This window comes from Mobula hypostoma, chromosome 25 (assembly GCF_963921235.1).
Source record: "Mobula hypostoma chromosome 25, sMobHyp1.1, whole genome shotgun sequence".
NCBI classification, from domain to species: Eukaryota; Metazoa; Chordata; class Chondrichthyes; order Myliobatiformes; family Myliobatidae; genus Mobula; species Mobula hypostoma.
In genome coordinates this window covers 12047971-12067074 of record NC_086121.1, presented here as the reverse complement: position 1 = coordinate 12067074, position 19104 = coordinate 12047971, and the positions used below count along the sequence as shown (strand labels likewise).

The 19104-nt window shown below is 40.7% G+C and overlaps 1 protein-coding gene across 5 annotated transcripts in view; it reads left to right on the top strand.

The window, feature by feature from the left end:
* The window catches only part of mmel1 (membrane metallo-endopeptidase-like 1), a 144321-nt gene that overhangs the window by 115192 nt on the left and 10025 nt on the right, over nucleotides 1–19104 (top strand). For all 5 annotated transcript variants that reach the window (XM_063033037.1, XM_063033038.1, XM_063033039.1 and 2 more), the window contains 5 exons: nucleotides 495–598; nucleotides 2957–3015; nucleotides 5067–5186; nucleotides 6478–6611; nucleotides 16487–16552. In XM_063033037.1, the coding sequence (XP_062889107.1) occupies nucleotides 495–598; nucleotides 2957–3015; nucleotides 5067–5186; nucleotides 6478–6611; nucleotides 16487–16552 (483 nt within the window). The remainder of the gene's footprint in view (nucleotides 1–494; nucleotides 599–2956; nucleotides 3016–5066; nucleotides 5187–6477; nucleotides 6612–16486; nucleotides 16553–19104) is intronic.

The window sequence follows — 19104 nt, the reverse complement described above, 5'->3', positions numbered from 1 at the left end:
CCTTTCATAGTTTATGTATGAAAATTTTCATTCTTTATTAATCCTTTCCTTACCATGTTTCTGGCAAGATAATCATTATTTGTGCAAGGATACATCAATATTAAAGGATTAAAAAATATAAACAGGTATTCCATTGCATAGAGTGATGAGCCACAGTTTATTAAGATTATAATTCAACATGAATGCAGAAAGGGTGTTTACTATTCACAACAGATTAATTTTTAATCTTGATAAAAGTAGCAACATCTGTAACGATAATAAATTCTAAAGCAACACACACAAAATGCTGGAGGAACTCAACAAGTCAGGCAGTATCTATGGAACTGAATAAGCAGTCGACGTTTTGGGCCGAGACAATTCTCTCGACTGTTTATTCATTTCCAGAGAAGCTGCCAGACCTGCTGAGTTCCTCCCACATATTATGTGTGTAGCTGTGGATTTCCAGCATCTGCAGACTTCCTTGTGTTAACAATAAATTCTGTTCTTTTATCCAGTTAAACTTCAGTGAAACCAAATACTTTGAAAATAACCTTGAAATTTTGAAGGCCGGAGCACAGAAGGTTCTGAGGAAATTACGGGAGCAAATGGATCAAAATATGTAAGTCCCAAACAAGTGGCTGTCCTTGCTTGCTGATCTCTCCAGTACCTCATTTCTCCCTCCCTCCTTCAGTCCTGAAAGTCTGGATCTCCACACACCTCCAATTCTGGCCCTTGGAGTTGCTAAATTTCTTTTGCTAAAGTATAGACCGCCAAGAGCCTAAGATCTGAGATTTCTCCCATCAGTTCAGTAGCTCCCTTCTTTCCTCTCTTCCCTTAAGATCTACATTGAATCCTACAGCTTCGAAGCAGGCCTTTTGTCCCCACCTTGTCCGTGCTGACCTTCAAGTACCCATTAAGTCTAATCCCTGTTAACAGCACTTGGTCCAAAGCCTTCTACTCTTTGGCAAATTCAACTGCTCATCCAAATATTGTGTGAGAGTCTGCCTCCACCATCTTCTCTAGTAGTGCGTTCTACACACTTTCCATCATCTGTCAAAACAGGTAAGTTCATCCAATGTAGAATTTCTCTGGGTACCCACCTCCCAGGTTTAGAGCTGGCATTGGCTTTAGTCAGCATTGTATCTTCCATTTAGCCCCTGCTAGGTGACTGAAGCTAACTCCAACTATATTATTGGCCTCTGCAGAATGCACAAAAACACAAGAAAATCGACCAAATTTGGCCCCTTAAACCATTCAATGTGATTATTGTTGATCTACGCTGGCCTCACCTCCTATCCTGTGCCAGTTCCCATAATTCTCAATTCCTCAATCTTCCTCTAAAATATTTAAGTATCTACACCTACATAATCCCTGTAATTTCCAGAGATACACTACAATACACACAAAATGCTGAAAGAACTCAGCCTTTCATTCATATCCCTCTGGGGGCGTAGACGTCCAGAGATCACTACAATACACATAAACTGCTGGAAGAACTCAGCATTTCACTCATGAGGGCAAATTAATGGTCTCGATCTGAAACAGTAACAATCTATTTCCCTCTATAGATGCTGCCTGACCTGCTGAGTTCCTCTGGGGTTTGGTGTGTGTTGTTATACACATGTTTCGAGGATCTGAAGTCTCTCCTGATTAACTATCTTCTAACAGAATGCAATACAGCAAGTGATTGTTGTTGTGGTGTTCACCGAGCTTGGCAATCAGCTTGCAGACATTTCATCACCAGCCGAGGTGATATCCTCAGTACGCAGTTGTTTGTGTTTCTCTCTGGGAGTGCTCACGTTTATATAGGCCACCGTTCGCTTGCCGCGAGGCTGATTGGCTACTGCTTCGTTTGACCTTTGAACTCTATTGGCTCTTAGGGGTTCGTAGGTGGCGTCTATTTCAATATGAAATTTGAAATTTCTGAGGATGTTACCCGACTGATGATGAAACGTCTGCAAGCTAATTGCCAGGCTCGGCAAACACCACAACATTAAACGCCTCAACCCAGGCTACCAATATTCATCACCATCCTATACAACATGTGTTTCAGAATTACATAATCTTGTTCTAAATCTTTTCCTTTCATTTTTTTTTCAAAGTAATTATCCAATTCTGACACATCTGAGTTACAAACCACATGTTCATCCTGGAGAGAAATTCCCAATGGAGACTTGTGGAGGGTAACAGTTTCCCAGCTTGAATCTGTCCAGTCCTGTGAATTCAGACAAAAGCAAAACATAGTCATCAAAATAAGATAATCTGCAGATGCTGGAAATCCAAAGCAACGCACACAAAATACTGGAGGAAAAGAATAAACAGTCAACGTTTTGGGCCAAGACCCTTTGTCAGGACTGGAAAGAAAGGGTAGAAGTCAACGTAAGAAGGTGGGGGGAGGGTAGGAAGAAACTCAAGGTGGAAGCAGGAGGGGGGAGGGGCTGAAGTAAAGAGCTGGGAAGTTAATTGGTGAAAGAGATAAGGAGCTGGAGAAGGGGGAATCTGACAGGAGAGGACAGAAGGCCATGGAAGAAAGGGAAGGGAGCAGAGCACCATAGGGAGGTGATGGCAGGTAAGGAGATAAGGTGAGAGAGGGAAATAGGAATGGGGAATGGTGAAAGAGATGTGGGGGGGGGCAATTAATGGAAGTTTGAGAAATTGACATTCATGCGAAGGTGCTCGGTGAAACTGACTCCCAATCTACATTGGGTCTCACCGATATAGATATTATTTTGTCTTGTCTTATCCTATCAGTTCTTCCTATTAATTTGAAAACCATAGTGATGAATTGGTATTGGAGGTAAAGGTCTGGGTAGAATACCAGCAAAATTGGTTTGAAATGGCTTGTATAAATCACTGAACTGACTTCCCTATTCATGACTCGTACTGGGAGCTTGTGAGCTGCGTCCACCTTCAATCTTTATTGATAAGCCTGGCAACCTTTCTGATCACAAGAATATCTTTACCTCTTTTATTTCAGATGGATGATCGGCGCTGCAATTGTAAATGCTTTTTATTCACCCAACCGGAATCTGATTGGTATGTCATATCCACTTTACTGTAAAAGTCATATGTAAACTTAATATTAAGTCCGCCACCAGCTCAATAAAACGAGAGGGGTGACACAGCAGCGTAAGTGGTTAGCGCAATGCGTCACAGCGCTGGTTATAAGATCGGGGTTCAATTCCCGCTGCTGTCCGTAAGGAGTTTGCACGTTCTTCCCGTGACCGTGTGGGTTTCCTCCGGGCGCTCCAGTTTCCTCCCAAAGTCGTCCAGATGAGGGTTAGTGAGTTGTGAACATGCTATGTTGGCACCGGAAGCAAGGTAGCATTTACAAGTTGCCCAGCACAATCCTCACTGATTTGATTTCAGAATCAGAATCAGCTTTAATATTACTGATATATGTCATGATTTCATTTTGTTTTGTGGCAGGAATACAAGTGCAAGTTCAAGTTTATTATCATTCAACCGTACACATGTACAGTATACAGCTAAATGAAATAATGTTACTCTGGCAATAAGGTGCAATACACATACTGCACATAAAATAATATTAACAGAAAATAAAAATTCTGTAGATGCACAAGTTGACAAAGTGCAGATGTGACATAGTTAATTTTACAACATCATGATGCAAAGCAACACACACAGAATGCTGCAGGAACTCAGCAGGTCAGGCAGCATCTATGGAAATGAATAAACAGTCGACATTTCGGTCTGAGGGCCTTCTTCAGCATAATGCTGCTGGTGCTGTCAGAAATAATGTGTACTGGGTGTAGAAGTCTCATAGCCAAGGGGAAGAATCTGTTACCCAGCCTAGAAATCCTTGTTCTTGTACTGTGATACCTTCAATGTTTCAGTGGTTCAGTTTAATATCAGAGAATGTATACAGTATGTCACCTGAAATTCTTACTCTTTGGAGTCATCCACAAAAAAAAGAAAGAAAAAACCCCGAAGAATGAATGACAGAAAAATGTTAGAACCCCGAAGCCCCCCCCTCACCCTTCCCATTCCCACACTAAAGCAGCAGCAAAAGCATTAACCCTTCCACCCCACCTCCATTAACCTTACCCTCCACCTCCAATCACTTGCTTCAGCAAAAGCATCAACCCCCACCCCCCACCATGCAAGCAATAGGAAAGCCCCCAAAAAGACCGTGATCTAGATTCCATCCCAACTTCTCAGCATCTCAAACAGACCCTGTCTCTCACTAACGAGGGTGAGGGGGATATCGCACCTACCACAGCGAGAGGGGCTAATAGCTCACTATTTTGATCTTACAATCCGCAGCGTCACTTATCCAAGTCGATTATACCTTCTGCCATTCATTATTTGCTTCACGTTCACCGATCTTAACCAACTAGATAGTATGCGGGACCTCCCAATGTCTTTTCAATTATAACTTCCTAATAATAAGTTCCAACTCCTCTCTAGTTCATTCTAATCACATTAACTCTGTTCTCTGTATTCCAACATCATTGCCCTGACAAATAAAAAAAAAGCTCCTGAATTGGGTTTACTTTTTCCTGTGTGTTTTTTTTGGGTGGTTATGTGGTTTTGCATAGACTCTATTTCTTCACTTTTCTGTGGGTGCCTGCAAGAAAATGAGTTCCAAAGTTGCATGTTTATTTGTTTGTGTTTGTTTGTTTATTTAACGATAAAACAGAGAGTAGGACCTTCCGGCCATTCGAGCCACGCTGCCCCAGCAGCCCCCCAACAAACCCGATTAACCGTAACCTCATCACGGGACAATTTACAATGACCAGTTGACCTACCCAGTACATCTACGGAATGAGACAGGAGCATGCGGGGAAAATCCACGCATCCCTCGGGGGAACGTACAGGTGGCACTGGAATTGAACTTCAAACTCTGGAACGCCCCGAGCTGGAACAGCGACACGTTAACCGCTATGCTACCATGGCACCCTAATGGGAAATGTACTTTTCACAGTTTTCCATATTCCCTTTATAGTCTGTTCTTTGTGTTATTGTTTCTAGTAAAACATGCAGGTCATAAAACCATTTCTCAAGGACACGCGTTCCCAGTTTTGGCAAGTGGATAGTGGAGCAGGTTATTTTTTGTCTTGCAGTATTTCCAGCTGCAATTCTCCAGCCTCCGTTCTTCAGCAAACACCAGCATCAAGCACTGAACTTTGGAGGCATTGGAATGGTGATTGCCCACGAGATCATTCATGGATTTGATGATAATGGTAGGCATGAATCATTTGATATTTCACTCTGCTGTATTCCAGTTGCATTGTTGCATTTCTCATCCAATCATTAAAGAATGCAAATCATACCACCATGTTATTGTGAAAACAGTGAATCTACACTCAGTGGCCAGTTTATCAGGTAGCGCCTGTAGCTAATGTATGTGTAGATTCACTGTCTTCTGCTTCTGTAGCCCATTCACTTTGAGGTTCGGCATGTTGTGCATTCAGAGACGCTGTTCTGCACATCACTGTTACCTAAGTTACTGTCAACTTCCTGTCAGCTTGAACCAGTCTGGCCATTCTCCTCTGACCTCTTTCATTAACAAGCCATTTTTGCTTACAGAACTGCCTCTCACTGAATTTTTTGTTTTTGTTTTTTAAAACATTCTCTATAAACTCCAGAGCAGAGATTCCCAACCTGCGGTCAATGGGCCCCTTGCTTAATGGTATTAATCCATGGCATAAAAAGGTTTGGGCACCCCTTCTCTAGAGACTGTTGTGTGTGAAAATGCAAGGAGATCAGCAGTTTCTGGGATACTCAAACCACCCCATCTGGCACCAGCAATCATTCCATGGTCAAAGTCACTTAACTTACTTTTCTTTCCCCATTCTGATATTTGGTCTGTAGAACAACTGAACCTCCTGGCCATGTCTGCATGAATTTATGCATTGAGTTGCTGCCACATGATTGGCTGATTAGATATTTGCATTAACGAGCAGGTAAACATAGAAACATAGAAAACCTACAGCACAATACAGGCCCTTCGGCCCACAAAATTGTGCTGAACATGTCTCTACCTTAGAAATTACTAGGCTTACCCATAGTCCTCTGTTTTTCTAAGCTCCATGTACCTATCCAAAAGTCTCTTAAAATGTGTACGGGCGAACCTAATAAAATAGCCACTGAGTGTACAGGGGCAGCAAAGTTAATCATTTTAGTTATTGATTAAACCTTGCTGCCCTGACAAATATAATTTTTCAAATGGACCAAATTATTTGCCGCTTTCTTAATTTTCCACCAGACTTTTTGAATCAAGGCCACCAAGCAAATGATTTATTGGTTAATTAACTTCGGTAGCTTTATTATTGGCAGATTACATACTAGTTCCATTGCTTTTAGCTATCTGATGGCTTTCATTCCTATCCCAAAGCAATGATTAGTATTTACAGACATTGGAATACCTCCCAATTAGTATTATTAATTGTGGAGAATGATTGTGCTTTCATTTCAATTAGGATTTTGTTCCAACAGCAAACACCTTTTCCCATTGCATTTGACAATCTCTAGGAAGGAATTTTGACAAGGATGGCAACCTGTATGATTGGTGGAGCAATTTTTCAGCCACCCATTTCAAAGACCGGTCCAGATGTATAGTGAATCAGTATGGCAATTACACCTGGGATTTAGCCGGAGGACAGAATGTGAGTATCACCTTTGTGTTTTTATTATGTTAGTTGTAAAGCAATAAGTGGGCAGCACAGTAGCCTAGTGTTTAGGACAACGCTTTACAGTACCAATGACCCAGGGTTAATTCCCACCGCTGCCTGTAAGAAGTTTGTACATTCCCTCCATGACTGCTCCAGTTTCCTCCTGCAGTCCAAAGACGTAAAATCTGGTAGGTTAGTTGGTCATTGTCAATTGTCCAATGGTTAGGCTAGGTTGCTGGGTGGTGTGGTTTGAAGGGCCGGAAGGGCCTGTTCTGCACTGTATCTCGACCACTCGATCAATCAATAAAGAGACAAATTTCAACTTTGTATAATGTATGCGTATTTTGATAATAAATGTACTTCGAACTTTGCAATAAATGTGAGGGAATTTTTGCTCATCTGATAAGTGGTCAATAGCTGTGAAATGTCACCTGCATGCAGCTCATAAAATGAATTCAGTCACTGTAGGATGCCTGAGAAGTTCCTAACATGGATAAAGCAGCAAATAAACACAATACTTTACGGTCATTTTCCTTCCCTGGTTAAAGGTTGTTTCTACAGACGTATTTCTAATTCTCATTTGGTCACTTTGAAGGAAACGTCTTGTCTGTTTAGACTCTCAGGCCATTCTCCGTTCAAAACAATTATATCAGTGATATTTTGCATGACCTTTGCTGCTTCCCTCCTTGCAAGGATGGGATTCACCCCAACCTAACCTCTTTCTCCTTCAGGAGAAATAAACCCTGCAGGGCTGAAACTATGTGGTAGCCCAATGCCCAGAAGAAGGCCACCTTTTTTTAGCCCTGGCCCTATGTGGCACTCCTGAGACGCCAGTACCTTAAAGACGCAGGTCTACCAAGGATTCCCAAGTGTGTCTAACTAAAGGCTTCCAACAAAACCAGGTAGAGATTTGAGAACAGGAGAGAAAGAAGCTAACACTTGCTCACATCCAACAATGGGGTGAGAACAAGCACCTTACTGGAGTCAACATGAGACATCCTCCAAGAACCTGATACATTGGTGTTGATCAAGCCCATTCTCTCTGCAACATCATCTGCACGCGATTTCTGGGGACGAGATGGAGCAGGAGCAGCCTGAGTTAGGGTTCTGAAGTGAGGAGTTCATTGATTCAGTTAATCTTCATTCTCCAATAGGATGAAACATGAAAAGCAATTGTCTTCGATGTAACACATAGATGAAGGTAGAGCCGTGGATGTAGTGTATATGGATTTTAACAAGGCACTTGATAAGCTACCCCATGCAAGGCTTATTGTGAAAATAAGGAGGCATGGGAACTAAGGGGACATTGTTTTGTGAATCCAGAACTGGCTTGCCCATAGAAGGTGTATATGGGTCATATTCTGCATGGAGGCCGGTGACCAGTGGTGTGCCTCAGGGATCTGTTATGAGACCCCTACTCTTTGTGAATTTTATAAATGACCTGGATGAGAAAGTGGAGGGATGGGTTAGTAAATTTGCTGATGACACAAAGGTTGGGGGTGTTGTGGATAGTGTGGAGGGCTGTCAAAGGTTACAACGGGACATTGATAGGGTGCAAACTGGGCTGAGAAGTGGCAGATGGAGTTCAACCCAGATAAGTGTGAGCTGGTTCATTTTGCTAGGTCAAATAGGTCAAATATGATGGTAGAATATAGCATTAATTGTAAGTCTCTTAGCAGTGTGGAAGATCAGAGGGATCATGGGGTCTGAGTCCATTGTACACTCAAAGCTATGCAGGTTGACTCTGTGGTTAAGAAGGCAAACATAAATTGGCCTTTATCAATTGTGGGATTGAGATTAAGAGCCGAGTAGTAATGTTGCAGCTATATAGGACCCTGGTCAGACCCCACTTGGAGTACTATGCTGAATTCTGGTGGCCTCACTATAGGAAGGACGTGGAAACCATAGAAAGGGTGCAGTGGAGATTTACAAGGATATTGCCTGGATTGGGGAGCATGCCTAATGAGAATAGGTTGCGTGAACTCGGCCTTTTCTCCTTGGAGCGACGGAGGATGAGAGGTGACTTGATAGAGATGTACAAGATCATGTAGATAGTCAGAGGCTATTCCCCAGGGCTGAAATGGCTAGCATGAGAGGACACAGTTTTAAGGTGCTTGGAGGTAGGTGCAGAGGAGATATCAGGGGGTAAGTTTTTTACGCAGAGAGTGGTGAGTGCGTGGAATGGACTGTCAGCGGTGGTGGTGGAGGCAGATATGATAGGGTCTTTTAAGAGGCTCCTAGATGGCTACATGGAGCTTAGAAAAATAGAGGGCTATGGGTAAAGCCCAGGGAGTTCTAAGGTAGGGACATGTTTAGCACAGCTTTGTGGACCGAAGGGCCTGTATTGTGCTGTATGTTTTCTATGTTTCTATGTACCTTCTCTTCTGTGGTTAAACGTTGTTTGTTCTCGTGTTTTCTCATTTCCTTTTGCTCATTTTGAAGGAAAATTCTTGTCTGTTTGGGCTCTCAGATCTTATCTTCATTGCAATTATTGCACACAGAATTCACTAATAATGTGCTCTTCCTCCGTGGTCTAAATTCTATTAATCCCTTACTGATTTCATTCATTAGCTGGCCTATTGCCCGCTTAACTGAATTAGGCCACTCGGCCTGTCAAGTATGCTCCACCATTCCATCATAGCTGACTTACTATCCCTTTCAACCCTGTTTTCATGCTTTCTCCCTGTAATATTTGACACCCTTGCTAATCAAGAACCTATCAACCTCTGTTCACAATACCCCAAGTGCTTTCTGCAATCCAGAATCTACTTACTTGAAAAATATTGAAATATCATTATTAATGTCACCACAATCTTTTCAGCTACCTCTTTCAGAACCCTTTGGTGTAGTCCATCTCGTCTAGGTGATTTATTTCTGCTCCAAGAACATAAATTTTTCGTCATCTCCATTCTAAATCGTGTCCCTCAATTTGGAGGCTGTGCCCTCTGGTCCTAAATTCCCCCACTGTAGGAAACATCCTCTTCACATCCAGTCTATTTAAGCCTTTCATTATTTGATCAGTTTCAATTAGGTCCCCCCTAATTCTTTGAAACTGCAGTGAATACAGGATCAGAGGATTCAATGCTCCTTATATGTTAAACTTCTCATCCCTGGGATCATTCCTGTGAACCTCCTCTGGATCGTTTCCAATGCCAGCACGTTTTCTTAGATACAAATCAGAATCAGAATATGTTCTGAGTTTTGTTTAACTTTACAGCAGCAGTACAATGAAATACATGATAAATAAATATAGAGATAAAAAACTGAGTTACATTAAGTACATGTATGTCTATTAAATAGTTAAAATAAGTCATGCAAAGTATCAGAAATATTAAAGTAGTGAGGTAGTGTTCATGGGTACAATATCCTTTTAGAAATCGGATGGCAGACGGGAAGAAGCTGCAAGTTAACCTATAGGTAATCCTGCATGAAGACTCCTGCATCCCTTTGTGCCTCTGAGTTTTGAATTTTCTCCCCACTTAGAAAATTGTCCATGCCTTTATTCCTTCTGCCGAAGTGCATTCCCTACATTATCTTCTATCTGCTGCATCTTTGACCATTCTACCAATGTGTTTAAGTCCTGCTGCAGGCACCCTGCATCCCCAACACTATCTGCTCCTCCATCTGTCATTGTATCATCCACAAACTCGGCCACAAAGCCATCAATACCTTCATCCCAATCACTGACATACAGTATAGCATGAAAAGAAGCATTCCCAACACCGACTCCTGCGATCACTGGTCACAGGCATCCAACTAGAAAAGGCTCCCTTTATTTTCACTGCCTCCTGCCAGCAGGCAATCTCCTATCCATGCTAGTATCCTTCCTGTAATACCATGGCTTATCTTGTTAATCAGCCTCATGTGCGGCACCTTATCAAAGTCTTTCCGAAAATCCAATTAAATGACAGATTTGTCAGGCAAGATTTCTCCTTTAGAAAAACATGTTGACTTTGGCCTGTTTTATTATATGCCTCCAAGTACACCGAAACCTCACCCTTCATAATTGAATCCAACATCTCATCTTTCCAACCACTGAAGTCAGGCTAACTGGCCTATAATTTCCTTTCTTCTACTTCCCTCCCTTCTCAAAGAATCAAGTGACATTTGCAGTTTTCCAGTCCTCCAGAACAATTCCAGAATCTTGTGATTCTTGAAAGATCATTATTAATGCCTCCACAATCTTTTCAGCCATCTCTATCCTGGGTCGTAGTCCATCTGGTCCAGGTAACTTGTCTACATTCAAACTTTTAAGCTTCCCAGGCACCTTCTCCTTAGTAATAGCAATGACACTCACTTCTGCCCCGTGATACTTTCGTATTTCTGGCAGTCTGCTAGTGTCTTACACCGTGAAGACTGACGCAAAATACTTACTAAGTTCATCTACCAGTTCCTTGTCCACCATTACTACAAATCATCATTTCCCAGTGGTCCAATATTCACTCTAGTTCTCCTTTAATCTTTATATATCTTAAAAAAAGACATTCCGAATCCTTTTTTATTTTATTGGGTAGCTTACCTTCTTCTTTCATCTTTTTCTTTTTATAGCTTTTTTAGTTGTTTTCTGTTGATTCTTAAAAGCTTCCTAATACTCTACCTTCCCACTAATTTTTGCAGTCCTATATGCCCTCTCTTTGGGTTTCATGCTGTCTTTGACTTTCCTGCATTTGGATTTCCTGCGTCTGCAGATTTTCTCTTGTTTGTGATTTGACTTCCCTTGTCAGCTATGGTTGTCTCATCTTCCCTTTAGAACACTTCTTCATCTTTGGGATGTACGTATCTTTCCTGCACCTTCCGGATTGTTCTCAAACAACAGCCACTGCTGTTCTACCATCATCCTGCTGGTGTCCCCTTCCAATCAATTTTAGACAGCTGTCCTCTCCTGCCTCTGTAATTCCTTTTCCTTCACAGTAATGCTGATTTATCCAATTTTAGATTATCCTTCTCAAACTACAGAGTGAATTCTATCATATTATGATCACTGTCTCCCAAGGGTTCCTTTACTTAAGCTCTCTAGTCAAATCTGTATCATTACTTAACACCCAATCTAAAATTCCTGTTCCCCTGGTGGGCTCAATCATAGGCTTCTCTAAAAAGCCATCTCGTAGGCATTCTACAAAATCCCTCCCTTGGGATCCAGCACCTATATTCTAAGACCATAAAACCATAAGATATAGGAGCAGAATTAGGCCATTTAGCCTATCAGGTAGGCTCCGCCATCTCACCATGGCTGATCTAATTTTCCTCTCAGCCCCAATCTCCTGCCTTCGCTTCATATTCCTTCATGCCCTGACCAATCAAGAATCTATCAGCCTCCGACTTAAATATACATAAAGACTAGGCCTCCCCAGCTGCTTGTGGCAACAAAATCCACAGATTTACACCTCTGTGGCTAAAGAAATTCCTCCTTATCTCTGTTCTAAAAGGGCACCCCTCTATTCTGATGCTGTGTCCTCTGGTCTTAGACCCTCCCACTATAGGAAACACCCTCTCCACATCCACTCTATCAAGGTCTTTCACCATTCGATAGGTTTCAATGAGGTCACCTGTCATTCTTCTGAATTCCAGTGAATACAGGCCCGGAGAATCAAACTCTCTTCGTATGACAAGCCATTCAACCTTCAGATCATTTTCGTAAACCTCATTTGAATCCTCTCCAGATTCAGCACATCCTTTCTACGATAATGGGCCAAAGCTGCTCACAATACTCCAAGTGAGGTGTCAACATTGCTTTATGAAGTTTCAACATTACATCCTTGCTTTTCTATTTTAGTCATCTTGAAATGAATGCTAACATTGCATTTGCATTCTTCATTCAACAGGATCCTGCATAAGGACTCCCAAGTCCCTTTACGCCTCAGTTTTTTGTATTTTCTCTCCATTTAGAAAATAGTCAACCTTTCATTTCTTCTACCAAAGTGTATGACCATACACTTCCCAACACTGTATTCCATCTGCCATTACTTTGCCCATTCTCCTAATCTTTCTCAGTCCTTCTGTAGCTTCTCTACTTCCTCAAAACTACCTGTCCCTCCACCAATCTTCATGTCGTCTGCAAACTTTGCAACAAAGCCATCAATAACATCATCCAAGTCATTGACATATAACATAAAAAGAATTGGCCCGAACACAGACCCCTGTGGAACCACTAGTCACTGGCAGCCAACTAGAAGAGGCTCCCTTCATTCCCACTCTTTGCTTCCTACCAATCAGTCACCGCTTTATCCATGCTAGAATCTTTCCTGTAATATCATGGGCTCGTAACTTGTTAGACAGCCTCATGTGTAGCACCTTGTCAAAGGCCTTCTGAAAATCCAAGTACAGAACATCCCTTGAGGAAACCCTGCTGACTACGGCCTATTTTATTATATACTTCCAAGTACCCTGAGACTTCATCCTTAATTATCGACTCCAACGTCTTCCCAACTACCGAGGTCAGTCTATCTGGCCAATAGTTTCCTTTCTTCTGCTTTATTTTCCCAATCTACCTGAATTTTGAAAACATGACTATTGCAACATTGGCCTTTTTATATGCCTTTTCTATCTTCTGTTGTGATTTGTAGCCCTCTTCATGGCTACTGTTTGCAGGCATGTATATAACTTGTATCAGGGTCCTTTTACCCTTGCAGTTTCTTTCTTTATTGATTTAAAAAGAGCATCTCGGGATTCCAATACTGTTCAGGGTATTAAGAGAGGGGACAAAGTACACAAGGTTTCATTGTATGCAGATGACCGGTAGTTATATTTCAGATCCTAGGAAATCTATTCCTTCTATGTTACCTATATTTTCTGAATTCAGTAGTTTTTCTGGATATTAATTAAATTTACTTAAAAGTAAGTTATTTCTCATTAATAATTACTTGGATCAATATCATCAAGTACCTTTTAGTATTGCTAAAAATTACTTATCTTAGTATTAAGATTACTAAAAATTTTAAGGACCTGTATAAATATAATTTTCTCCTATTAATCGATTACACCCAACAAATGCTTTCTAAATGGTCACCTATGACGTTATCATTAATAGGTCGAATTAATACTATTAAAATGAAAGTTCTACCGAAATCCTTACATACCTTTCAGGCAGTTCCTTCCTTTGTTCCTAAAACGTTTTTTGACAGAATAGACTCTATAATTTTATCTTACATTTGGAATAATAAAAATCCTAGATTGAGTAAACCCTTATTACAGAAATTAAAAAAGGACAGTGGTATGGCTTTGCCAAATTTTAGAATGTATTATTGGGCAATTAAAATTCGATATATTACTTTTTGGATTCATTATTGACATACATGAATGTCCTTCATGGTTGGATTTGGAGGAAAATTTGGCAAAGGGGTTCTCTTTGGCCTCTTTACTGGGAGCACCTCTTCCCTTTTTGTTTTCTAAGGTCAGTAGACAAGACTTTAATCCCATTATTAAACATACATTAAGAATTTGGTTTCAGTTTCGTAGATTTTTTGAGTTAAATAATTTTGTTCTTTCTAGTAATATCCATTTCAATTATTTTCTTAAACCATCAATTTTGGATAAGGCCTTTTTAATTTGGAAAACCAAGAGAATAACAACATTTTCAGATTTATTTTTAGGGGATTGTTTAATGTCTTTTTCTCAGTTAGTGGATAAATATGATTTATCTAATGTACACTTTTTTAGATATTTACAAATTAGTTTTTTACCTGGTTTGCTGCCAAATTACCCTTCTGCTTATCCACCTATTATGACAGATGCTCTCTTTCAGCTTAAACCACTTCAAAAAGGGTTGATAGCTATGATTTATAAACGGTTATTGAATTTACGAATGATATCTAACGATGAAATTAAACATGCTTGGGAACTGGAATTTCAAGAGTCATTTTCAGATAATCAATGGAGTAAAATTTTTTGTTTGGTTAATAACTCATCTATTTCTGCCTGTCATTCCTTGATACAGTTCAAGGTAGTGCATCGGGCCCATATGTCAAAGGATAAACTATTTTTCCCAACATCAATCCTATTTGTGACAGATGCAATATTGAGGTGGCCACTTTAACTCATATGTTTTGGTCTTGCATAAAGCTAGATAATTTTTGGAGAGATGTTTTTAAGACGTTATTAAAAGTCTTGGATCTGGACCTACAACCTAATTTACTTACGGCAATCTTGGGATTATCCCATCGGAAGCAGGAAATATTCCTGTTTCCGCTCAACGTATGATAGTCTTTTCGACCTTACTGGCTAGGAGAGCCATTTTATTGAAGTGGAAGGATTCTAATCCACCTACTGTCTTTTATTGGCTTTCCTCCATTATGTCTTGTTTAAGTTTAGAGAAAATAAGAAGTCGGACCTTTGATACATCCTTTAAATTTGAGCAAATCTGGCGACCTTTTATTCAATATTTTCATTTGATTTGATTTATTACTCTTCCAATTATTTTTTTTCAAAGTTTTAGATTTGATCAGGAAGTCTTTTTTTTGTCATATCCTCAGAATGGACTACCCAGTCCTTTTTTTTTCCTTCCCTCGTATAGTATAGTGGGTTTTTTTTTCATTTAAAAATTTAAAGTATTTTTTTCTCTCCATGAATTGATAAGAGGAGAATTAGTTGTCTTCTTTTTTATTATATACTGCATATTAGCTTAATACTATGTATGATTTTGATAATGTCTATTTCACTTTCTGTTTGTATTGTTATTGATATATATATTTGAGATAATTCTCCTCTTGTTTGTATGTATGCCCTTGCAGTTTCTTAACTCTACCCACAAGGATTTTACATCTTCTGATCCTGACTATGATCTTTCCGCCACGACTCAGCAATGCCCACAACATCATACCTGCCAATCTCTAACTGCGCTGCAAGACAATCTACCTTACTCCATATATTGTGTGCATTCAAATATAACACCTTTGGACCTGTATTCATCACCCTTTTCGATCTTGTCCCCCTGTTACAATTTAACTCATTCCACTGACTGCAATTTTGCCTTATCATCTGCCCTGCTAGTTCTTGCTTCCCCTCCACTTCTTTACACTGGCTATCTCCCCCTGACTTCCATTCTCCATGTTTATCTTTAGCTTTATTTTAGAAATAGAGCCCTTCCCACCCAGCAACCCAGCTAGTGCCACCTAGCAACTGATCGATCTAACCCTGGCCTAATCACAGGACAATTTACGATGACCAATTAGCCTACTAACTAGTACCTCTTCGGACTATGAGGGGAAACCCACACGCACATGGGAAGAATGCACAAACTTTCTTACACAGTACCCCAGAATTGACCTCTGAACTCCAACAACCTGAGCTGTAACAGCGCCACACTACTGTGGCACCCAATGATGAAGTTGGATGAAGGTGGTCCATCTGTCTCTATAGTTGCCATTTGATCCATTGAGTCCTTCCAGCACTTTTTGTGTAGCTGCAGGTTCGAGCTCTTCTGCAGTTTCTTGTGTCTCTCAGCTTTGTCCACAATCTGGGACAAGCCAAAACAAGCAAGTTAGAAATGACTTTGCTCCCTGGATCAAGCAGTGCTTGTTGTGTTCAGATTAAATTTCTGTGTTTGTCATTTTAATAAAGACAGCCCATTTATTTTAAATCCTTTAGTACCCCCAGTGGAAGGAGAAGCTGGAAGGTTATCATGAAAAATGTGGCAGCTCTTGTTCTCTAATACTGACATCAGTCACTTCCAGCCTCACAAGTCTCACTCCTTTTGATCATAAATCTCTGTCTTGTCAGTCTTCTGATCAAGGAACGATACTGTGCATCTCTCAGAGACAAAATAACTGAGGACAGAATTAGAAATAAGAGCGTTTTTCATAGCTGCCAGCTTTATTCTTCTACGACAATAGCCTAATAATTCATTTCATCTAGACAATTCTTTTTTGACACAGGTAAGTGGGATCAACACTTTGAGTGAAAATATTGCAGACAATGGAGGCATCAGACAGGCATACAAGGTAAGGCGTTGATTTTAAGCTTCATATTCACAAGCAGACCACAGGATGCCCAACCTGTGCCCTTCCCTGTAACCACACCATTTACAGTACTGTGCAGAAGTCTGAGCTGCATGTAAAAAAATTCTGTAAAGTGAAGATGCTTCCAAAAATAATGAAATGAAAAGTTTCTAAATATCAAAGAACAGTAACTAGAAAAAAAACTAAATCAAATCAATATTTAGTGTGGCCACACTTTGCCTTTGAAACTGCCTCAATTCTTCTTGGTACACTGCTGTGCAGTTGTATAAGAAAATTTGACTTATAGATTGTTCCAAGCAGCTTGGAGAACTTGCCACAGTTCTTCTGCAGAATTTGGCTGTCTCACTTGCTTCTGTTTCTCCAGGTAATCCCAGGCACCCTTGATGATGTTGAGATCAGGGCCATAGCATCTAAAACCATATAAAAAGATCTGGGGTGTCTGAGACTTTTGCTCAGTACTGTACGTGACTAGTCCAGTTGAGCTTCAGGTGAGTGGTGACCCCAGGATGTGAAAAGAAAGGGGAATACGCAGTGATAATGCGTTGGATATCTGGGGCATGTGGTTAGATTTGTCCTTGTTGCTGATGGGGTATCTAGCACTTTGGGAGAGAAAGATTTCAAGCCAATGCTTGAATGTTCATTAGTTTCATGAAAGCTTGGACTATGTCATTGACTGAACAGCTGATTCTTCTGGCCTTGTAGATGGAGCCCTAAAGATGGATGGTGGTCGTCCTTGATAATAGATGCTGCTTTCTTGTGGCATCTCTCCATGTAAATGTGCTCGAAGGTGGGGCAGGCTTTATTCAGGAGCCATCATTTTCACCTTCTGGAATTGCTCTGGCCCATGCATGGACCAAGGCTGTGATGTGTTCCCAAGCTGAGTGATCCTGTTGAAACCCAACATGTGATTCAATGAGCAGATGATTAGAGAATAAGGGAGGGTTATTAGCATTTTCAACTACACCTTCTATCATTTTGCTGGCAGATTGAGAGGTCTGATTTGTGGCAATTAGCCCAATAGAATTTCTCTTGCTCTTCTGGACATAAAGTACTGAGCAAAATTCTTGGGCATTCAAGATTTTTTATATGGTTTCAGATGGTACGGCCTCCACAGAGCCCTGATCTTAACATCACTGAGGCTGTCTGAGACTACCCGGAGAGACAGAAGCAAGTGAGACAACCAAAGTCTGCAGAAGTACTGTGGCAAGTTCTCTAAGATGTTTGGAACAACCTACCACCAATTTTCTTATAAAGCTTCATGACAATACACCTAAATGAATTGATGCAGTTTTAAAGGCAAAGGCTGGTCACACCAAATATTGATTTGTCTTGGACTTCACTGCGCCATCATCACCAAGTGCCGGGTCGTAAGACGTGGGCAATCATCATCTTCCATCTGTCATGTCCATGATGGTTCATGGTAAATTTTTCTACAGAAGTGGTTTGCCATTGCCTTTCTCTGGGCAGTGTCTTTACAAGACAGGTGACTCCAGCCATTATCAACATCCTTTAGAGACTGTCTGCCTGGCTTCAGTGGTTGTATAACCAGGACTTGTGATCTGCACATTTGACCATCCACCACCTGCTCCAATGGCTTCATGTGAACCTGATCAGGGGGGTTAAACAGGTTCTAAACCTTACCCACGGGTGACCTGCAGGCTATCAGAAGGAAGGAGCACCTTACACCTCCTTTGGTAGAGACGTATCTCCACACAGCCCCCTCCCCTTTAGCTGTTTACTGCTCTTTATAGTTAATTTTTGATACTTGGAAAGTTTTCAAATCATTATTTTTGAAAGCATCTTTGCTTTACAATTTTTTCTACATGTGCCTAAGACTTTTGCACAGCACTGTAGATGGGCAAGTTTCCAGATTGTCAGATGGAATCCCGTTGTTGTAAATCTGATGAAACAGTCTGGTTCCGGGCCAAGTTTACAGAACCACAGCTGAGATGTCATCTGGTCCTAATACTCTCTGCTGCATCTAGTGCTCTCAGCCTGGTCTTAATATCATGAGAAGTAAATAGAATTGGCTGAAGATGGTGGGGATCTCAGGAGGCATGAAGTTGAATGGCACTTCTAGCTGAACATGATTGTTGTCTCAGAATGAAATATCACAAAGGGAAGGCATCCAGGCTATTGTATCCGTATGAAAGAGGAATCTGCTCTGTTTGTTCCCTATAGTGCCTCAAATAATTTCTCTTGAAGCACTTATCCAATTCTATCTCTAAATTGAAACTGTTCCTACAGTATTGTTGAAAAGTCTGAGGCACATGTATGTAGCAAGGGTGCATAAGACGAGTGCACAGTACTGTATATTATCTTTCTAGTTACCAAATAACACATAATACTACTGAGCTAATACAAAGCTAAGTATTCTTATTTCTTTTTCCTATTTTAGCCAATATACAAAGTTTGTACAGCACTGTGCAAAAATCTGAGGCACCCTAGCTACGACTACTGTATATGTGCCAAAGACATTTGCACAGTACTGCACTACCATCACCATATACCTATGATGTGGGCGATCAAGGTCT